The 17,958-nt window shown below is 40.7% G+C and overlaps 2 protein-coding genes across 4 annotated transcripts in view; both read left to right on the plus strand.

Moving 5' to 3' along the window:
• The window catches only part of TMEFF1 (transmembrane protein with EGF like and two follistatin like domains 1), a 97,371-nt gene extending 92,512 nt beyond the window's left edge, over nt 1-4,859 (plus strand). For all 3 annotated transcript variants that reach the window (XM_027550392.1, XM_027550390.1, XM_027550391.1), the window contains one exon: nt 3,746-4,859. In XM_027550392.1, the coding sequence (XP_027406193.1) occupies nt 3,746-3,830 (85 nt within the window). In that variant the 3' untranslated portion in view covers nt 3,831-4,859. The remainder of the gene's footprint in view (nt 1-3,745) is intronic.
• Nucleotides 4,860-4,905: 46 nt separating this feature from the next.
• Nucleotides 4,906-17,348, plus strand: CAVIN4 (caveolae associated protein 4). Its single transcript, XM_027550394.1, has 2 exons — nt 4,906-5,777; nt 14,965-17,348. Exons 1-2 carry the CDS (start codon nt 5,370-5,372, stop codon nt 15,640-15,642), a joined length of 1,086 nt encoding a protein of 361 aa, XP_027406195.1. The 5' UTR covers nt 4,906-5,369; the 3' UTR covers nt 15,643-17,348.
• Nucleotides 17,349-17,958: the final 610 nt, after the last annotated feature.

Genomic DNA, 17,958 nt, shown 5'->3' on the forward strand with positions numbered 1-17,958 from the left:
CCAGGGTTACAGGCAGATCTAGGCTCAGGCAGAGAAAGCCTGAGGGTACTCAGTGGCATAAAGGAATTTTGAGATCTTAGAACTGTGTGTCCGCTTTAAGCATCACCTTCAGGGACAGTGTTGGTAGCAGGATGGTCTGCACATGCGTTGAAGAGCCAGGCAGGAACTTTCTAAGTCCTGCAGAATTGACTGGGTCTTGTGCCCTAAGAATATACTTTATCTATAGTAAATACAAGAAGGGAAGAAATCAGAGGTTAAAGAAAACTGCTTTTTAAATATGTTGTCTTAGCATTACTTCATTTTCTAGAATACAGTTATAAGTAGTAAACTTTAAAATACTCTATCATAACTAAAACCATTGGGAGTTTATCATAACTGAACCCCAAAGTAAAGGACATAATTGGAGTGCAGTTGGCCTAAAAAGAGGTGTTTTCCAGGCTGAGTGGAAATATGTAAGTCAGACTGAACTGGACCTTGGAGAACTCAAAGAAAATTAAGTTTTCATCTTGTTCATCTTTATGCTTCTGAGTCTAAGGTCTTTTCCTCTTGCTTACCTCTTCCTACCTCCTTTCAGTTTGGTTTAGACTCCCATAAACATTATCTCTATACATTTCTGCCTTATTCTGGGCTGAGGGTTGGGCTATATCAAGTGTAGATATTGACAGGCCATAATGGATTTATGGCTCTTCTGTCTGAAGTCTGGGGAGAAGCCAGACCCTCTGTGGTCTCAGCCATCTGGAGCTAAAATGATAAATCTAGCAATGATGAAAAACTCTTCTCTGAATAACATATTTTTCATAAAATACAAGTGCTGAAAGCCAGTGGACTTTATTTTATAGAACAGATGATCTGCCCTTAGGCAAGACTACTGAATATGAAATTGGGCAGTAGATTAAAGTAGGGACATAATGTTATAAAAAATAATGACAGCAGAAAGAGAACATAGAAAAAATAAACCCACCATGTAACAGCAGGGCTGCCTGTGGCTGTGTAACATGGGCTCAGAGGTGAAGCAGTTTGCCTGTGGTCCTCCAGCTAGTAAGTGAAAGGGTCTGGATTTGGATTCGGTGCTGCCTGATTGCTAAACCATTCCTCTTGCTATGGAACCACCAAAAAGAGGGGGGTCCATGTTAAGTCATCTTGGGAAATACGTTTGCTAAGTATGATCCTCCTGTGGGATTGCGATTCAGACTTGATTTTATAGCAGTTCAGGGTTTTGCAACAGGGGAGGGACTTGGTGTGAATCATTTTCCCAGGGCATTAGTTCTGTGTGTCATCTGAAAAATTTATTGGAGAGAAAATGTGAGGTTTTGGAAGACCATTTAGGACGTTATTAGAGTAAAGCAGAAGTGGAATAACAGATGATTTGGAAGGTGAATGAAAGAAATAGGGTAATAAGGTAAAGGTAAGGAAAGATTTTGAGGCCCAGTGATTTTTAGTTCCTTAAAGATCTTAAAGATCAAAAGACGTTAGAGTCAGCAAGAAGTTGCTTTGTATTCAACCCCTTCATTCTAGAGAAGTGAGGAAACTGGTGCCCTAGGTTGGGAAAACTTCACCCAAGAGCAGAGAGATAGTTAAGCCCTTTTGTTAATCCTATCCAGCCTTTTGTCTAGCTCTTTGCCTCAGTTCTCACTGTGCCATAATCCTCAGCTACTAAATTACAGTTACCTTGCAGGTAGTTTTTAAATTAGTGGTGGTTGTGGTTTAGTCGCTGAGTCGTGTCTGTTTGCGACCCCATGGACTGTAGCCTGCCAGGCTCCTCTGTCCATGGGATTCTCCAGGCAAAAATACTGGAGTGCGGCATTTCTCTCCAGGGGATCTTCCTGACCCAGGGGTTAAACCTGGTCTCCTGCCTTGCAGGCAGATTCTTTACCAACTAAGCTACCAGGGAATTCAAGTTAGTAACCTCTAGTGTATATCCCATCACTCGAGTACTCTTGCCTGGAAAATCCCATGGACGGAGGAGCCTGGTAGGCTGCATGCGGTCCATGGGGTCACTAAGAGTCGGACACGACTGAGCGACTTCATGTTCACTTTTCACTTTAATGCATTGGAGAAGGAAATGGCAACCCACTCCAGTGTTCTTTCCTGGAGAATCCCAGGGACGGGGGAGCCTGATAGGCTGCCGTCTATGGGATCACCCAGAGTTGGACATGACTGAAGCGACTTAGCAGCAGCAGTTTATATCCCAAGTCCATTTGCTGCCTTCACAGACACATAGGCGTTGCCTTATATTTAACTGTTACAGTGTATTCACTACCCTCTGTCTCTATGTCTGAAGGGTCATCTCATTGAATTTATCATAGATCTCTTCCTGAGGCCTTTTTATTATGGCATTTTCACCCCTAGAATGTCTTGCTCCCTTGGATTGAGGATATTATAATTATGCACTTGGACTGACCTGCACTGCATTTTTAAGGAGTGTCTCTCCCACACAGTCCATTGCGACAGCTGTTCACTTATCCTGTGGTGACTGTTACATGTGAGGAATCTTCCTTTAAAGGGATGTTCCCACTGACACATTTATCAAGACTGCAGGAGTGAAATTTTCTTCTCTTAGGCTTGGCATCTTCTTTCATGTTGAATATCACCTTGGCCGAACCCCCTTATTGTGTAGATGGAAAAAACCCGTGATCTCAGGAACTTGTCCAGTGTCACGGTGAGTTGTGACAGTTGAGGAAGATTGCCGTCCCTCTCAATCGGTGTTCCCATGTGTGAAATGGAGTTGATTCCAGCCCTGTCTACCTCCAAGTGTTTTTATGAGGATAAGGCAAAATTTGTGAAAAACAGTATGTAAACTGGAAGTGTTACCATCAAGCTTTTACATCAAGACAAAGTAGTGCTCTTGGAAAATGAGTAAAAACCTGGAACTTTAGGGTAGAAGTTCTTGTCTCAAGACTTTCTTACTGTTAGATTATAAAGTTCTTGCTGGAAGAGATTTTAGAGGTTAGTCCAACTCTTAATATTTTGCTTATAGAAAAAGGGTGTTGCACAGCTAGTTTCTAGCAGAGCCTCAACTCAGAATTACTGGAGCTCATCCAGCTTCCTTTATTCCATGTTGTGTAGTGTATAGCACTTTGTGCACAGTGAGATCTGATTGCGTTTACATTCTAGTGGGCAGGCACATGGCACGACAGGCTTTAAACCACCGCAGAGAAACATGCACAGAGCCGTGAGAGCAGACTGAGAAGTATCTCTTATCCCCCAAGTTCTGTCCTGGGTTTTGTGGTTTGTCCCAGCAGGGTGTCGAATGACTTCTTCTGAATTACCATCTAAAATAACTAGGCATTTCCTGTATTTTCTGATTTGAGGTTAATAAGCACATTTCTTCCTGATTTCTCCTTCATCTAAGCCGTCCTTGTCATTTTGAGGGTGTTGTCATGCTCAGGGAAAGTACATAAGCAAGGATCCTTTCTACTGTCACAAGTTTCCATGTTACCAGTCACTGTGGTTTGGTAATTGCCAGGCCAGAAAAAGGGTGGCGATTCCTCTTGGGGATGCACATGCAGTGGGAGACCCTGGGAGTGAGTTTCATTTGTGTTTACACCTGCATTGCATGTCTAACCCTCTCACCTCCCTGCTTTGTAGGAAGGACGGCAGTCTGACATGATAGTCTGTCATCAAATAGCGTCTGTTTCCCTTTCATGTGATCATATGCAATATGGCTTTCTGTGTGGAATGTGTATTAACCTGGAAACATTTGAAATATCCTAAACAAAATGACATTTTCCTTTTTTCTTGACAGAAAATGCCCTAAAAATAATAGAGGACGACGACAGAAGCAAAACCTAGGTCATTTTACTTCAGATACGTCATCCAGAATGGTTTGAACTGGTGACTTTTATATGTACACTGACCATGTGATGTACATTTATTATGTCTTTTTTTAAAGAATGGAAATATTTATTTCAGAGGCCTTATTTTTGGACATTTTTAGTGTAGTACTGTTGGCTCGTATTTAGAATATTCAGCTACAACAGTTTTGGACTGTTTAGTAGTCTTTGTTTTATGTTTTTAAATACAGAAATTGATTTCACAAATTTGTACCACATGGTAATTCTAAGACTTGTTCTTTACCCATGGAATGTAATATTTTTGCAAAGATGGACCACTTCACAAATGGTTACAAAGTCATACCCACTTCTTCCACAATGACCACAGCAAATGACCAAGCATGAACTAAAGGTAAAGATGTTTACAGATTACTTTTCTTACAAAAAAAATCTAGAAGACACTGTGTTTAGACATTTCAATGTTTTTGAGATTTATTAACTGATTTTTTAGACACTGCCTATCGCATGAACTATAAAGTTGTGTGTGTTAGATGTAAAATATTTATAAGATGTATGGACTGGAATTTGATCATTTCTCTCTTTGAAAAAATAATTCTGAATTAATTTTTAAAAGTATATGGTAGCAGTGATGAAACGAATCACTGAAAAGTAGACTTAGATGTTGTGAAAATAGTCTGTTTAACAAACGGATTGGAATAAAGCCTACTCTGTCATTTAAACTACTTTAATACACATTCATTTTTAAAGAGAGTATTTGTTTTAAGATAAATAAACCAATGGTATCAGTGTTTGTGAATAAAATGCAAAAATGATGTTAACAATTGGTGCTCTTTGTGTGAGCTTAAAAATCATCTCAGACCTCTATCCAAATTTGTTCTGTTATAATAGCTATACTAATAGGTTGTTGATGTTTAAAGATCTGAAGTGTGAGTAGAATGTGTTCAGGTGTTTAACATGTAGTTTAGGTATTCAGAAGTATGCATGTAGAATTTAAGAATATGTTCAAAATATTAATTTTAATATTCGGTTTGGAAAAGCATGTTATAATATAATGTTTTCACTATATGGCCTCTGTTTTGGTGTGTTTATTTATTGCATTCTTTGATATTGATATATCAGTGCATTTAATGTGAGATTAATGGAAAAAACAGATTTCTGTTCAAAATTCCCATTTGCTTTTTATAAATAATGCTTGAAATTGTCTAAAGGCAAAAGGCTTCACCCATCACTTAAAGTTTGCTTATTTAGTTATTTGGCTTCTAGGCTTAATATTAGTAACACGGTGGCTTTAGGGAACTTTTCTTTTTAAAAAGCTTCCCTCTTCTACCCACACAGTCTTATTTGAGCCCCTTAGTCAGTCAGTAAGCATGTTTGGAACAGCATCCAGTGCTTTGCGAGGGTTCATATTGCAGAACAGTCATGTATGGGTATTTGTAGTTACAAATACTTGACCAGCCTCCAGGGGTGGGGCTTCCAACCCTTTAAGCAACCCTCTTGCCTGTTATCAAGCTAACTTTTTGCTCTCGGTGCCAGAATTGATTGTGGTAAGACATCTTTCACTGAGAAATAATTAAAATGGAGCATAATGGGTCGGCTTCAAATGCTGATAAAATGCACCAGAATCGCCTGTCGAATGTGACAGAAGATGAAGACCAAGATGCCGCTCTCACCATTGTGACTGTGCTGGACAAAGTCGCTGCCATCGTGGACAGTGTGCAGGCCAGCCAGAAGAGGATAGAGGAGAGACACAGGGTGATGGAGAATGCCATCAAGTCCGTCCAGATTGACCTGCTCAAGTTTTCACAGTCACACAGCAACACAGGCTATGTCATTAACAAGTTGTTTGAGAAAACCCGAAAGGTCAGTGCTCACATTAAAGACGTGAAGGCCCGGGTGGAGAAGCAGCAAACTCACGTTAAAAAAGTTGAAGCTAAGCAAGAAGAAATAATGAAGAAAAACAAATTCCGTGTGGTCATATTCCAGGTAAGCTGTGTGTTTAACTCAACGACTGTGGTCTTTTGCAGCCTTTAATGGCCAGCATGTCCTATCCGAGTCCAGTGTCACGTGGTGACTGTTGTATACATGTGTGTGGTGGAGTTCTGTATCAGCAGGGATCTCAGGATAAAGCCATTTCTCTGTTAACTGGTATACTAGCATGTCAGTGTTTTGAGCTTCTCAACCATTCCATGTAATATGAACTGTGGATCATAGCTGAGTCTATTTCTTGCCTTTGAAACTTAATATTGGTAATCCGCTTTTGGGATATTAGCCATATTAGCATGGTGCCCTCTCATAGCCTTTGAGAAGGTTAGAACTAGAAGATAGCTAAGAAGCCTCCAGTTTAAAACACCTCTTTGTTGTATGGAAGGAAAAAAAAAAAGAAACTGAGGACCTGTAGCCCCATAGTGTGGTTCTTTCCCTTGCTATGGAGAGCCTGGAAAGCCCTAAACAGTAAAATGTAAACTTTGCAGAAATTAATTTGTCTATTGAATTTTTGTATTATAATAATGTGTAAGTCACAGTTATAAGCAAAACAGTATTTCTTGATGAACAATCAGACAGTTCTGTTTTTTCTTATAGTTATACAAGCGTAGGAGTCACTTAAGTAATTCCTTATATTTGATTATAATGTCTCTTAGCTGATTTTATATGGTAGTTTCTATGTGGCATTGTGTATTGAGCTAGTAAGTTCCTATCTTCCTGTCTTATCTGCACTTGACCCTCATGTTTTTTGAAATAGGAATGCATCCATGGCAAATGCCTAAAACCTATTATATGTTTTAAAACTGTTACAGATCAAAAGGGAAAAGCTTGAACTCCGATGGTAGAAAAATTGGAAAGTCATTATCAGTCAGTTCACAGAGGACCAAATAAATGAGCAAAATTCCACTTTCACCTACTTAAATATTTACAGTTACTGAAACATATTCTGAGTTTAAGAATAGGAAATAACAAGCACTTTCATTTTCTGCTAGTAGAATATTAATTGGTACATTTCTGGAGGGTGGTTTTGGTAGTATGTGTTAAGAACCTTAAAAATTCACAAACCTTTTGGCTTCAAAATTTCACATCAACATGCTTATTGTATGCATAAAATCAGGAATGTGTGTGGGGATGTTCACTGGTGCATATATGTAGTGTTATCATGCTGTATTTTTTAAATGGATGGATGCCCATATGCATAGGGGAAAAGCCTAGAAGAATGAAACAAATTGAAATAGGAACACAGTTGGATTATGTAGGCGGGTATTTGTAAGATACCAGGAATGTGGGCCATTAATGCCCCAGGGGATTCTTTACACTTTAGTCAGTTCTTTGTAGCCCACTGTTTACTGATAAGGTTACACTGGAATAGTAAGTGGTATTTTGGATTTGTTGTGAAGAGCCTGTTGGTTATTTAGGAGAAAGAATGAAAAGAGAAGGTTGCTGATTTCAGAGGTAGGCAGGTTGGACTATGCCATCTGAAGGGCTTTGCCATTTCTTCCCCTGCCACCGCCCCTGCCCCAAGTCCCTGAAAGTCCTTCTCCAGACATTTTTTGGGAAAACACACACACACACACCTGTTATCTTACTGTCGGAAGCCTTTGTCAGTGTATGTAATGGGTGTAGATTTAGTACGAGAATATAGTCTTCATTCTTGAATTCATTTTTCCAAGGGCATTAACAGTCATGAGTATATCTCACTTGCCTGGGGCATGCCAGGAAACATTCTTGGTATCCAGAATTTCTTCTGAGAACCTTTCTGTGAAGAGTAGACCAGGTAACAATCAAGGTTTCAGTTCAGTTTAGTTGCTCAGTTGTGTCCGACTCTTTGCGACCCCATGAATTGTAGCACACCAGGCCTCCCTGTCTATCACCAGCTCCCGGAGTTCACCCAAACTCATGTCCATCGAGTAAGTGATGCCATCCAGCCATCTCATCCTCTGTCGGCCCCTTCTCCTCCTGCCCCCAATCCCTCCCAGCATCGGAGTCTTTTCCAGTGAGTCAACTCTTCTCATGAGGTGGCCAAAGTATTGGAGTTTCAGCTTTAGCATCAGTCCTTCCAATGAACACCCAGGGCTGATCTCCTTTAAGATGGACTGGTTGGATCTCCTTGCAGTCCAAGGGACTCTCAAGAGTCTTCTCCAACACCACAGTTCAAAAGCATCAATTCTTCGGTGCTCAGCCTTCTTCACAGTCCAACTCTCACATCTATACATGACCGCTGGAAAAACCATAGCCTTGACTAGATAGATGGACCTTTGTTGGCAAAATAATGTCTCTGCTTTTGAATATGCTATCTAGGTTGGTCATAACTTTCCTTCCAAGAAGTAAGTGTCTTTTAATTTCATGGCTGCAGTCACCATCTGCAGTGATTTTGGAGCCTAGAAAAATAAAGTCTGACACTGTTTCCACTGTTTCTGCATCTATTTCCCATGAAGTAATGGGATCAGATGCCATGATCTTAGTTTTCTGAATGTTGAGCTTTAAACCAACTTTTTCACTCTCCTCTTTCACTTTCATCAAGAGGCTTTTTAGTTCCTCTTCACTTTCTTCCATAAGGGTGGTGTCATCTGCATATCTGAGGTTATTGATATTTCTCCCGGCAATCTTGATTCCAGCTTGTGCTTCTTCCAGTCCAGTGTTTCTCATGATGTTTCTCATATAAGTTAAATAATCAGGGTGACAATATACAGCCTTGACGAACTCCTTTTCCTATTTGGAACCAGTCTGTTGTTCCATGTCCAGTTCTAACTGTTGCTGACCTGCATATACGTTTCTCAAGAGACCGGTCAGGTGGTCTGGTATTCCCATCTCTTTCAGAACTTTCCACAGTTTATTGTGATCCAGAAAGTCAAAGGCTTTGGCATAGTCAATAAAGCAGAAATAGATGTTTTTCTGGAACTCTTTCCCTTTTTCCACGATCCAGCAAATGTTGGCAATTTGATCTCTGGTTCCTCTGCCTTTTCTAAAACCAGCTTGAACATCTGGAAGGTTCATGTATTGCTGAAGCCTGGCTTGGAGAATTTTGAGCATTACTTTACTAGCGTGTGAGATGAGTGCACTTGTGTGGTAGTTTGAGCATTCTTTGGCATTGCCTTTCTTTGGGATTGGAATGAAAACTGACCTTTTCCAGTCCTGTGGCCCCTGCTGAGTTTTCCAAATTTGCTGGCATATTGAGTGCAGCACTTTCACAGCATCATCCTTTAGGATTTGAAATAGCTCAACTGGAATTCCATCACCTCCACTAGCTTTGTTCATGGTGATGCTTCCTAAGGCCCACTTGACTTCATGTTCCAGGATGTCTGGCTCTAGGTGAGTGATCACACCATCGTGATTATCTGGGTCGTGAAGCTCTTTTTTGTACAGTTCTTCTGTGTATTCTTGCCACCTCTTCTTAATATCTTCTGCTTCTGTTAGGTCCATACCATTTCTGTCCTTTATTGAGCCCATCTTTGCATGAAATGTTCCCTTGGTATCTAATTTTCTTGAAGTGTTCTCTAGTCTTTCCCATTCTGTTGTTTTCTTCTATTTCTTTGCATTGATCGCTGAGGAAGGCTTTCTTATCTCTCCTTGCTATTCTTTGGAACTCTGCATTCAGATGCTTATATCTTTCCTTTTCTCCTTTGCTTTTCACTTGTCTTCTTTTCACAGCTATTTGTAAGGCCTCCCCAGACAGCCATTTTGCTTTTTTTGCGTTTCTTTTCCATGGGGATGGTCTGATCCCTGTCTCCTGTACATTGTCACGAACCTCCGTCCATAGTTCATCAGGCACTCTATCAGATCTAGTCCCTTAAATCTATTTCTCACTCCCACTGTATAATCATAAGCAATTTGATATAGGTCCTACCTGAATGGTCTAGTGGTTTTCCCTACTTTCTTCACTTTAAGTCTGAATTTGGCAATAAGGAGTTCAGTGGCTTAATAAAACAGGAGTTTCTGAAAAGTCCTAATTGTCTCTTGTGTGTCTGTTGATATACAATTCTTCTTTTAAAAAGTTGTTTCTATAACCTGTTTATTCCCAGAAACTTGCTATTTTTTTTTCTTTTCTTTGAGCCCCAGTAGTTATTAGAATGAATAAAGGATGGTATGAAAAAGCAACTAAGAGGCATAATGTTGTGAAGAGTCTATGAAATTAAGTTGTGCAGAGTAAGCAGCCCTTTGTCAATAAGCAGTGACTATCTCATGCAGTTGGGAGTGCTTGTAAAGAAAAGATACAGGCAACTACCAGTGGATATGGGGATTCTTAGATGTTGAAATAAAGAATACAGCATTCACATGGTTCTTCGTAGCAGTTAAAATTCTTATAATTTTTTTTGGCTGCTCCACTTGTGGGATCTCAGTTCCCTGACCAGGCACTGAATCTGTGCCATGGCAGTGAAAGAGCCAAATCTTAACCACTAGACCACCAGAGAATTCCCAAAATTCTTAAAATGTATTCTCATAGTTAATATATGTATATATATGTGTATATATACATATATACACACACACACGGCTTTATTGAGACTGTGCCTTCTACTAAAATTAACTTGAAGCTGAGTAATTTAGCTGTAACAGGCTTACCTTTCCATTTGAGTTTTTCCTCAAAAAGATATCCCTGGATATATCTTTTGGTGGCAGACTTTATTGGTACTTTATCTCCCACAGTTGTGTACAGTGGAGCTTTTACCTAATCCTGGACATTGGCTTTGGAAAAAAGTATCTGTTCTGTGTCATACAATTATGATTTCTTTTTGAACATGCTTTCACCTTGGTGACCTTCTCACCATGAAGGCGAGGAAGGAGGATTATCATACCTTCTAACAATTTTGCTTACTAACCACATGCCTTTGCTTCCCAAATGAGGTATTAGGCCTTTCCCTAATGATAAGTTCCAGACTTGTAAATATTCAGACTTCTCCTACCTATATTACTTTGATAATCATGGCCACTATACTCTGATTTATAGTACTTGTTTTGTTACAAAACTCATCTTCTTACCTAGAATTTCACATGAAAAGATGCATAATAATTATACTTGGAAATCAACTATAATTCAACCCTAATTGTTTTCAATTATTATTTTAGTGAATTCACCACTAACTCATGATTATCTCTGAAGCATAGGCATTACAACAAATAGATTCACTTAACAGGTTCTTTCTCTGATTCACCTCTGTTTTGTTTTGTTGTTAAGCTTGATTTTGTAGAGTTTGTTGTGCACTTGAAGGAGGGTTTGTGATTCCTGAGCCAGATCTGATGCCTTTACAGCAGGATTGTGAAGGTTTTTCTCACCGAACAGTAATGATTCTTCAGCTCCGTTTCTAATACCTCCTCAGTCTACACCCACACACGCAGGGCCGCTGAAGCTGCTCCCTGTAGCAGGTGGTCAGGAAAAGAGAGGAATAAAGTTGCAGCTTCTAACTGATTCATCAGAGAGCTGTCAGTTATCCACCCTGACTTTTTTTTTAAGCTCCTAGACTGTCCAATCCTATAGCCAAATAATTAAATTTTAAGTAAGTATCCAAAGAAATAAAGTTCTGGGGATACCTCCTTGACTATCAGGCTGATAGGTCTTGGAATGTATATGAATGTATTTCTTACATAGTAAATTTTTTTGGTTGAACGTATTTAATCTGGATCTCAAAGTAAGGGCACATTTATTTTGTTTGTTTGTTTTAGATATATTCATTTTTTGTCTGTGGTAGGTCTTCGTTGCTGCACAGGGCTTTCTTGAGTTGTGGCGAGCGGGGGCTAATCTGTAGTTGTATTACGCTACAAGGTGGCTTCTCCTGTTGCGGAGCACAGGCTCTAGTGTTTGTGGGCTTCAGTAGTTGTCACACACGGGCTTGGTATTCGCAACTGTGGGCTCTGGAGCGTGGGCTGAGTAGTTGTGATGCGTGGACTTAGTTGTGGACCAGGAGTCGAACTAACCACATGCCTTTGCTTCCCAAAGACATGTGTCCCCTGCGTTACACGGTGGATTCTTAACCACTGGACCCCCAGGGAGGCCTGGGAGCATAGTTTCTTTTAAAAAATACATGGGTTCAGTTAGAAATCTCATGATCTTTAAAGTTTTTCTGGTTTAGTTTTAAAAATAACCAGTAAATAGTGAATTGAGGTCCTGTAGCAGCTGTGTTTTTGGGCTCATTCTCAAGGTTACTAGTGTCTGCCAGTTCAATCCAGTTCTTATCCTTACCCTTTGACACATTGACATAGTTATTCCCTCCCTCTCTTCTTCTCTTTTGCACATTTGTGGTCTCCGTTTCTTCTTAAAGCTTCTTTCCCCTGGGCTTCTGGGGGCGTCCCTCTCTCTTGGTTTTCCTCCTGCCTCACTGGCTGCTATTTTTCCATTTTGATTCTTTCTCATCTCTTCCTTCTTATCTTTAGGTCCAAAATCCATTTATCTGTCTATAACACCAAAATTCAAAAATTTCTAAAAATAAATTTTTTGTAACTTATTTGGCAGCAAGGCCTAACTTGACCTGAACTCATTTGAAGGCAAAACCCAACCTCCAGTAGCATGAGGCTATTTGTATTCTTTATGCCACCCTGGAGTGAATGTTCATATTTTTTTTTCTTTGCAAGATCTCACTGGGAATGTTATATATTATTTTCCCAAATCTGAAATATTCTGATTTTTAAAAGGTACTTTGGTTTCAGGGAGTTTTGAGTAATGAAGTGTAGACCCACTCAATCTCTTGGTTGTCTGTTTGAACTGGTCATGATTTTTAGTTTCATCTTTATGTTAATGACTCCTAGAGAGATAAATCTCTAGTCCAGACATCTCCTGGATTCCAGACTTATATATTCAACTGCCTACTCGTCATCTCTGCATGGATGCACAGTGGGCATCTCAAAGTCGGCATTCTCAGCACCTTAGTCAGTATCCTTCCCCTCCAGTCTCTGCCTCCCACTGTCTTCCCAATCTTAGTGAAATGCAAATATGTCCTTCATTTGCTCAGGCCCTGGACTTGAGAATCATCACCCTTGACGTCTCCACATCTCAGTCTAGCAGTGGATCCCATTGACTCCTGCCTTCACAGTGGATCTGGAATCAGACCACTTCTCACCACCGCCTCTGCCAGCACCTTGACCGCCTCTCACCTGATTGAGCTCAGTGGTCTCTACCTGCTCTCCCTGCTTCTCATTACCCTCGACTGCCTCATTTCAACAGGGTGACCCTTTTACAGCATGAGTCAAATCATGTTACTGTTTTCCCCAGAACTAGAAGGCTTCCTATCATATCCGGAATAAGAGCCACAATCATTATTGGCTACAGAGCCTTACGTGCACTGGCCCTCTCGCTCCCTCTCTTACCTTCTGTCCTTCTCTTGACCCTTGATCATTCTGCTTCAGTCACGATGCCTTCTTTGCTTTCTGCTTTCCTCCCTGGGATATGCATTACCTTCAGGTCTAGGCTTGGATGTCACCTTCTTAGTGAGACCTTTCCGAGCATCCTCCCCTTTTAAAAGAGCATTTAAAGTATGTATCCCCACTCCCCATTTTATTTTTCACCTTAACATTTATTACCACCCAACATACTATATAGATAACTTGTTTATTTCTCTTTCTGAGAGTACAGGTTCTTTTACTGTTTTACTCACAGGAGGTTCTCAGTGCCTAGAATATTGACTGGTACATTGTGGGTGCTTAGTAACAATTGTTGAATGAAGGCATGTGTCTCTCTGTTCCAGCAGTCATTTGTTGAGCATACCTTCCATGTGCAAGGCACTCTGATAGATGTGGAGCATAAATCATAAATAAGATACAGCTTGGCTTTCATGGAGCCTATTATTTAGTGAAGGCCCCAGGGAGACATACACAAATGAGTAGAGCTCCAGTTCAATTCAGACTGTGAAAAATATTGTAAGTAGAGGATGGTTGGATGGCATCACTGACTTAATGCACATGAATCTGAGCAAACTCTGAGAGATAGTGAAGTACAGGGAATCCTGGCATGCTGCAGTCCATGGGGTCACAAAGAGTCGGACACGACTTATTGAGTGAACAACAACAAGTACTTTTGTGTCATTTGGGTATAAATTGGAGACAGAATTGGTCTCTTGGGGAGGTTGGGCATGTTTGACTCAAAGATTTTGTTCACCAAGTTGAAAAGAGCATTTAAAGGTATTTAATTAAGGTAGCAAAAACCACGTATAGGAAGGCGTGGAGGGATGAGTGCTGGAGGCGCTCAGGGTGTTTGTATGGCTGGACTGGACTGGAGGACCGGGAAAGCAGGCGTAGTTCAAACCAAAGAGCCATCTAATTATACTACAGAATTTGAACTCTCTGTCCTTTGAGTATTGATGAGCTCCCAAATGTTTTAAAGTAGAGGAAGGATGTGATCAGATGTATGTTTTAGGACCATTTCACAGGAAATACTTAGGTGATATTGTGGTGAAGGTTTTTCATAAGTTCAGGGCTGAGATTACAGGGCCTGAATTAAGACATTGGTAGAGGCAAGGAGGAAGGAGGAGGGAACAGAGGAATTATTAGTCGGTAAGCAGTGTTACCGACAGCGCTTGGTGACCTGTCAGATGAGAGCAGGGAATATTTGGGATGGTGATTCTGAGGTTTCTCTCTGGGTGACACCTGGAGGTATTAGTGCTGAGAGGTCCAGGAAAGGGTGATGGCTGAGCCTTGATTTTTGGATAAGTTAAGTTAGAGGTGCCTGTGTTACATCTAGGTGAAGAAGTCTGCCTGCCAGTTAGAAATAAATGAGTCTTCGTCTTAGGGGAAGGGGAGAGGTGAAGGGAAGATTTGTTGAGTCTGCTTGCCATTGGATTTGAAGGTAGAGCAGTGGATAATGTTGCTCAGGGTGAGCTTGGGAGATGAAGAAAAAGAAACCTTGAGAAACACCAGCATTTAAGGAGCGGGTGGAGGATAAACAACCTGTGAAAGTGAAGTCACTCAGTCGTGTCCGACTCTTCGTGACCCCATGGACTACAGCCCACCAGGCCCTCCGTCCATGGGATTTTCCAGGCAAGAGTACTGGAGTGGGGTGCCATTGCCTTCTCCGTTAACAGCGGCTAGGCATATTATATTTACTTGGAGCTGGTATACTTGGTTACAGCCTTAGTGCCCTCAGACATTGCATGCTTGGCCAGCTCCCCAGGTAGCAGCAAGCGCACTGTGGAGGAGATTAAAAAGGTGTGGGAAGGTCCAAGAACCCATGGCTAACAAGCTTGCTTTCTCTCTCCTTCAGGAGGAGGTTCAGTGTCCGACGTCCCTGTCTGTCGTGAAAGACAGAAGCTTGACTGAGAGTCCAGAGGAGGTGGACGAAATCTTTGATACCCCAGTTGATCTGTCTTCGGATGAAGAATATTTTGTTGAAGAGAGCAGGTCTGCCAGGCTAAAAAAGTCAGGCAAGGAGCGCATTGATAACATCAAAAAGGCATTTTCCAAAGAAAACATGCAGAAGACGCGGCAGAATTTTGACAAGAAAGTGAACAGAATTAGGACTAGAATAGTGACCCCAGAGAGGAGAGAGCGGCTGAGGCAGTCAGGGGAGAGATTGAGACAGTCAGGGGAGAGACTGAAGCAGTCAGGGGAGAGGTTTAAGAAATCTATTTCCAATGCAGCTCCCTCAAGGGAAGCTTTTAAGATGCGTAGCCTTCGGAAAACCAAAGACCGAGCAGTGGCTGAGGGTCCAGAAGAGGTCAGGGAGATGGGGGTGGACATCATTGCCAGGGGCGAGGCTCTAGGCCCCATCAGTGAGCTCTACCCCGAGGCGCTCAGTGAAACAGACCCTGAGGAGGCCAGTGCCACGCATCCTCCCCAAGAAGGTGGGGAGGTCTCGACCCCTGAGCCTCTAAAAGTTACTTTTAAACCCCAGGTGAGAGTAGAGGATGATGAATCTCTTTTGCTAGATTTAAAGCAGTAATTATAAAGAAGAATTAAGTATATTATAATTGTAAGTCTCGTTAATCATACAATCTTAGTTTAATTAGTATAGTCATTTACATGTACATGCCATATAGGAAAACATAAATGATATGCTTGTTTCATTTTTAGGTTTAAAATATTCAAGATAGTAAGTTATTAATATATATTTCCTTGTAACTTCCTGGGGAATTCTTTTTTTTTCCCCTCCCCCGGAGAACTTTTTTTTTCTCTCCTCCCCCAGGGCTTATTTGATTCTATCAGCTTTCTCTCTTAGGTCACTCTCACGGCAGCTGTGGATTTTTAAGTTCATTTCTCTTGCCCATCAAAAAAAATAGTTTCCTAGTGAGGGCCAATTAGGTGTTTGTCTAGTCTACAACAAATGAAGGGCAAATTTGTGGCCATGATTTGCAAGTCAACTCTTGATTTTGGTCTAGATTAATACAAGGGGAATAACTCATGTGTGGATTTTATCTGTTCAAATCAATAGATTTGTTAGTAAATTAGCAGTCACACCCCTTTTTGATGCCTTTGCATAAAAACATGGAAGTGCTGGACTCGAGCACTCGGTTCCGGCATCAGAGCCTTGCATGTAGCAAGCCACTCGGCAAGTCGTCTGCTAATCGTCTGGTCACTGAAATGAAGAGAGTTCACCTGTCCTGCCCACCCCAGAGGACTGCTGTGAAGATTAATGAAATATTACACATTCTGGGGGGAGCAAGAACCATTTCCAGAGAAAAGAAACCCCACCGGTTCCTCAAAAACAGAATCGAAATACTTACATCTTCTGAAAAAGCCCTGAGCTTCAAGCAGTAAGGACCTACGTGGGACAGACACTAAAGTTGGTTTTTCTTTTCACAGAATCAGGAATGAAAAAATAAAGGTTTGGGTGACATCTTTTTCATCAGAGACTAAACCCAGATCTTGGGTTTGAATTGGGTCTTAAAACATTTCCTGGAAAATTCTTCTCTGATTATCTTCTGCACAAATCTCTGGTGGACTAGAACAGCATGTTTGAGCATCATGAACTCTGCAACTGTGGCTGTACCTTCAAGAGGCCTCTCTAAAGCCAGACCTTGTACAGTGTTTTTAAAAGACCTCAAATGTTTCTGATTTCCGGAGTGAACCCCTCAAAGTCTACCTGTCTAAAACAGTGTTCAGGGAGTTCATCACAGCTGCTTTGGGAGGAAGCCAGATTCTACCTGTCAGTTAGCTGTAAATCTAACTGATCAGCTAAGTAGCTGATCCAGAAGTAGATATTATTGTTAAAGAGAAAAATGATCATACTGGTTCTTCAATTATGTATGTTTAAATCTTTTGATTTGAGAAAGGGAAGAAATGGAATTATGGGATTTGAGAATTTGAAGAGTTTTGGACAACAGTTAGCTTTCAGATCAGTTTTAGATGCTCTGGTAGTAACTAAAAATTGTACACACACACACACAAATCAGCTTTAAAATATTTAACTGGGTTATCCAGCTGTTTGGGTTTGGGAGTTTGATTCAGTATCATTTCCTCTTCACTGTGCGTGAATACATAAAATAGTGAATTGTTCCTCTCATTATCTTTTTATAAAGTGTATACAGCTTTGAACAATACTTCAAAAGGAATAATTTTTAAAATGTTATGGTTTAGCAAAAGCTTGGATGCCTAATCAAATATTTCCTTAAAGCCATAATAAATTTGAATTTAAAAAGATAATACAAAGTTTGATGTCATTGTCCTATTTGTAAATATTTTTGCTGATAATGAAAGCAAACAATATGGCATGAATTTGATATAGTAACCCTGCTTATGATAGATATGTTTCTAGGTTAAGCAGAATGTAAAGAAGTTATAGGCTGTTTTTTCTGGCACCATGCAGAGTAATGGAGAAGGAAGTGGCAACCCACTCCAGTATTCGTGCCTGGAAAATTCCATGGACAGAGAAGCCTGGTGGGCTGCCGTCCATGGGGTCACAGAGAGTTGGCCATGACTGAGCACATCAGTACGGTATGGAGAGTAAACATCAACTGAACTTTTTTATTTTTTTGCAGATACCACTGTCAAGTAATTTCTGTCAAGTCCTTTTGCTTACTGACTCACTTTATAACCAGGCTTTACATGTTAATGGAATGTTGCCCACATAGGTCCGTCTGAATGTTGACGTAGAAGACATTGTAGCCTGGTCAGCTCTTCATCATGGTGGACTTTGAACAATTTCCATGTTCCCAGAGGTTCATTGTAACTTTTTACATTTATTTTAGGCTGTGCTAGGTCCTCCTTGATCTACCGGCTTTCTCTGGTTGTGCCAAGTGGGGGCTACTACTCTCTAGCT

This window comes from Bos indicus x Bos taurus, chromosome 8 (assembly GCF_003369695.1).
Source record: "Bos indicus x Bos taurus breed Angus x Brahman F1 hybrid chromosome 8, Bos_hybrid_MaternalHap_v2.0, whole genome shotgun sequence".
In the NCBI taxonomy this organism is placed as follows: domain Eukaryota; kingdom Metazoa; phylum Chordata; class Mammalia; order Artiodactyla; family Bovidae; genus Bos; species Bos indicus x Bos taurus.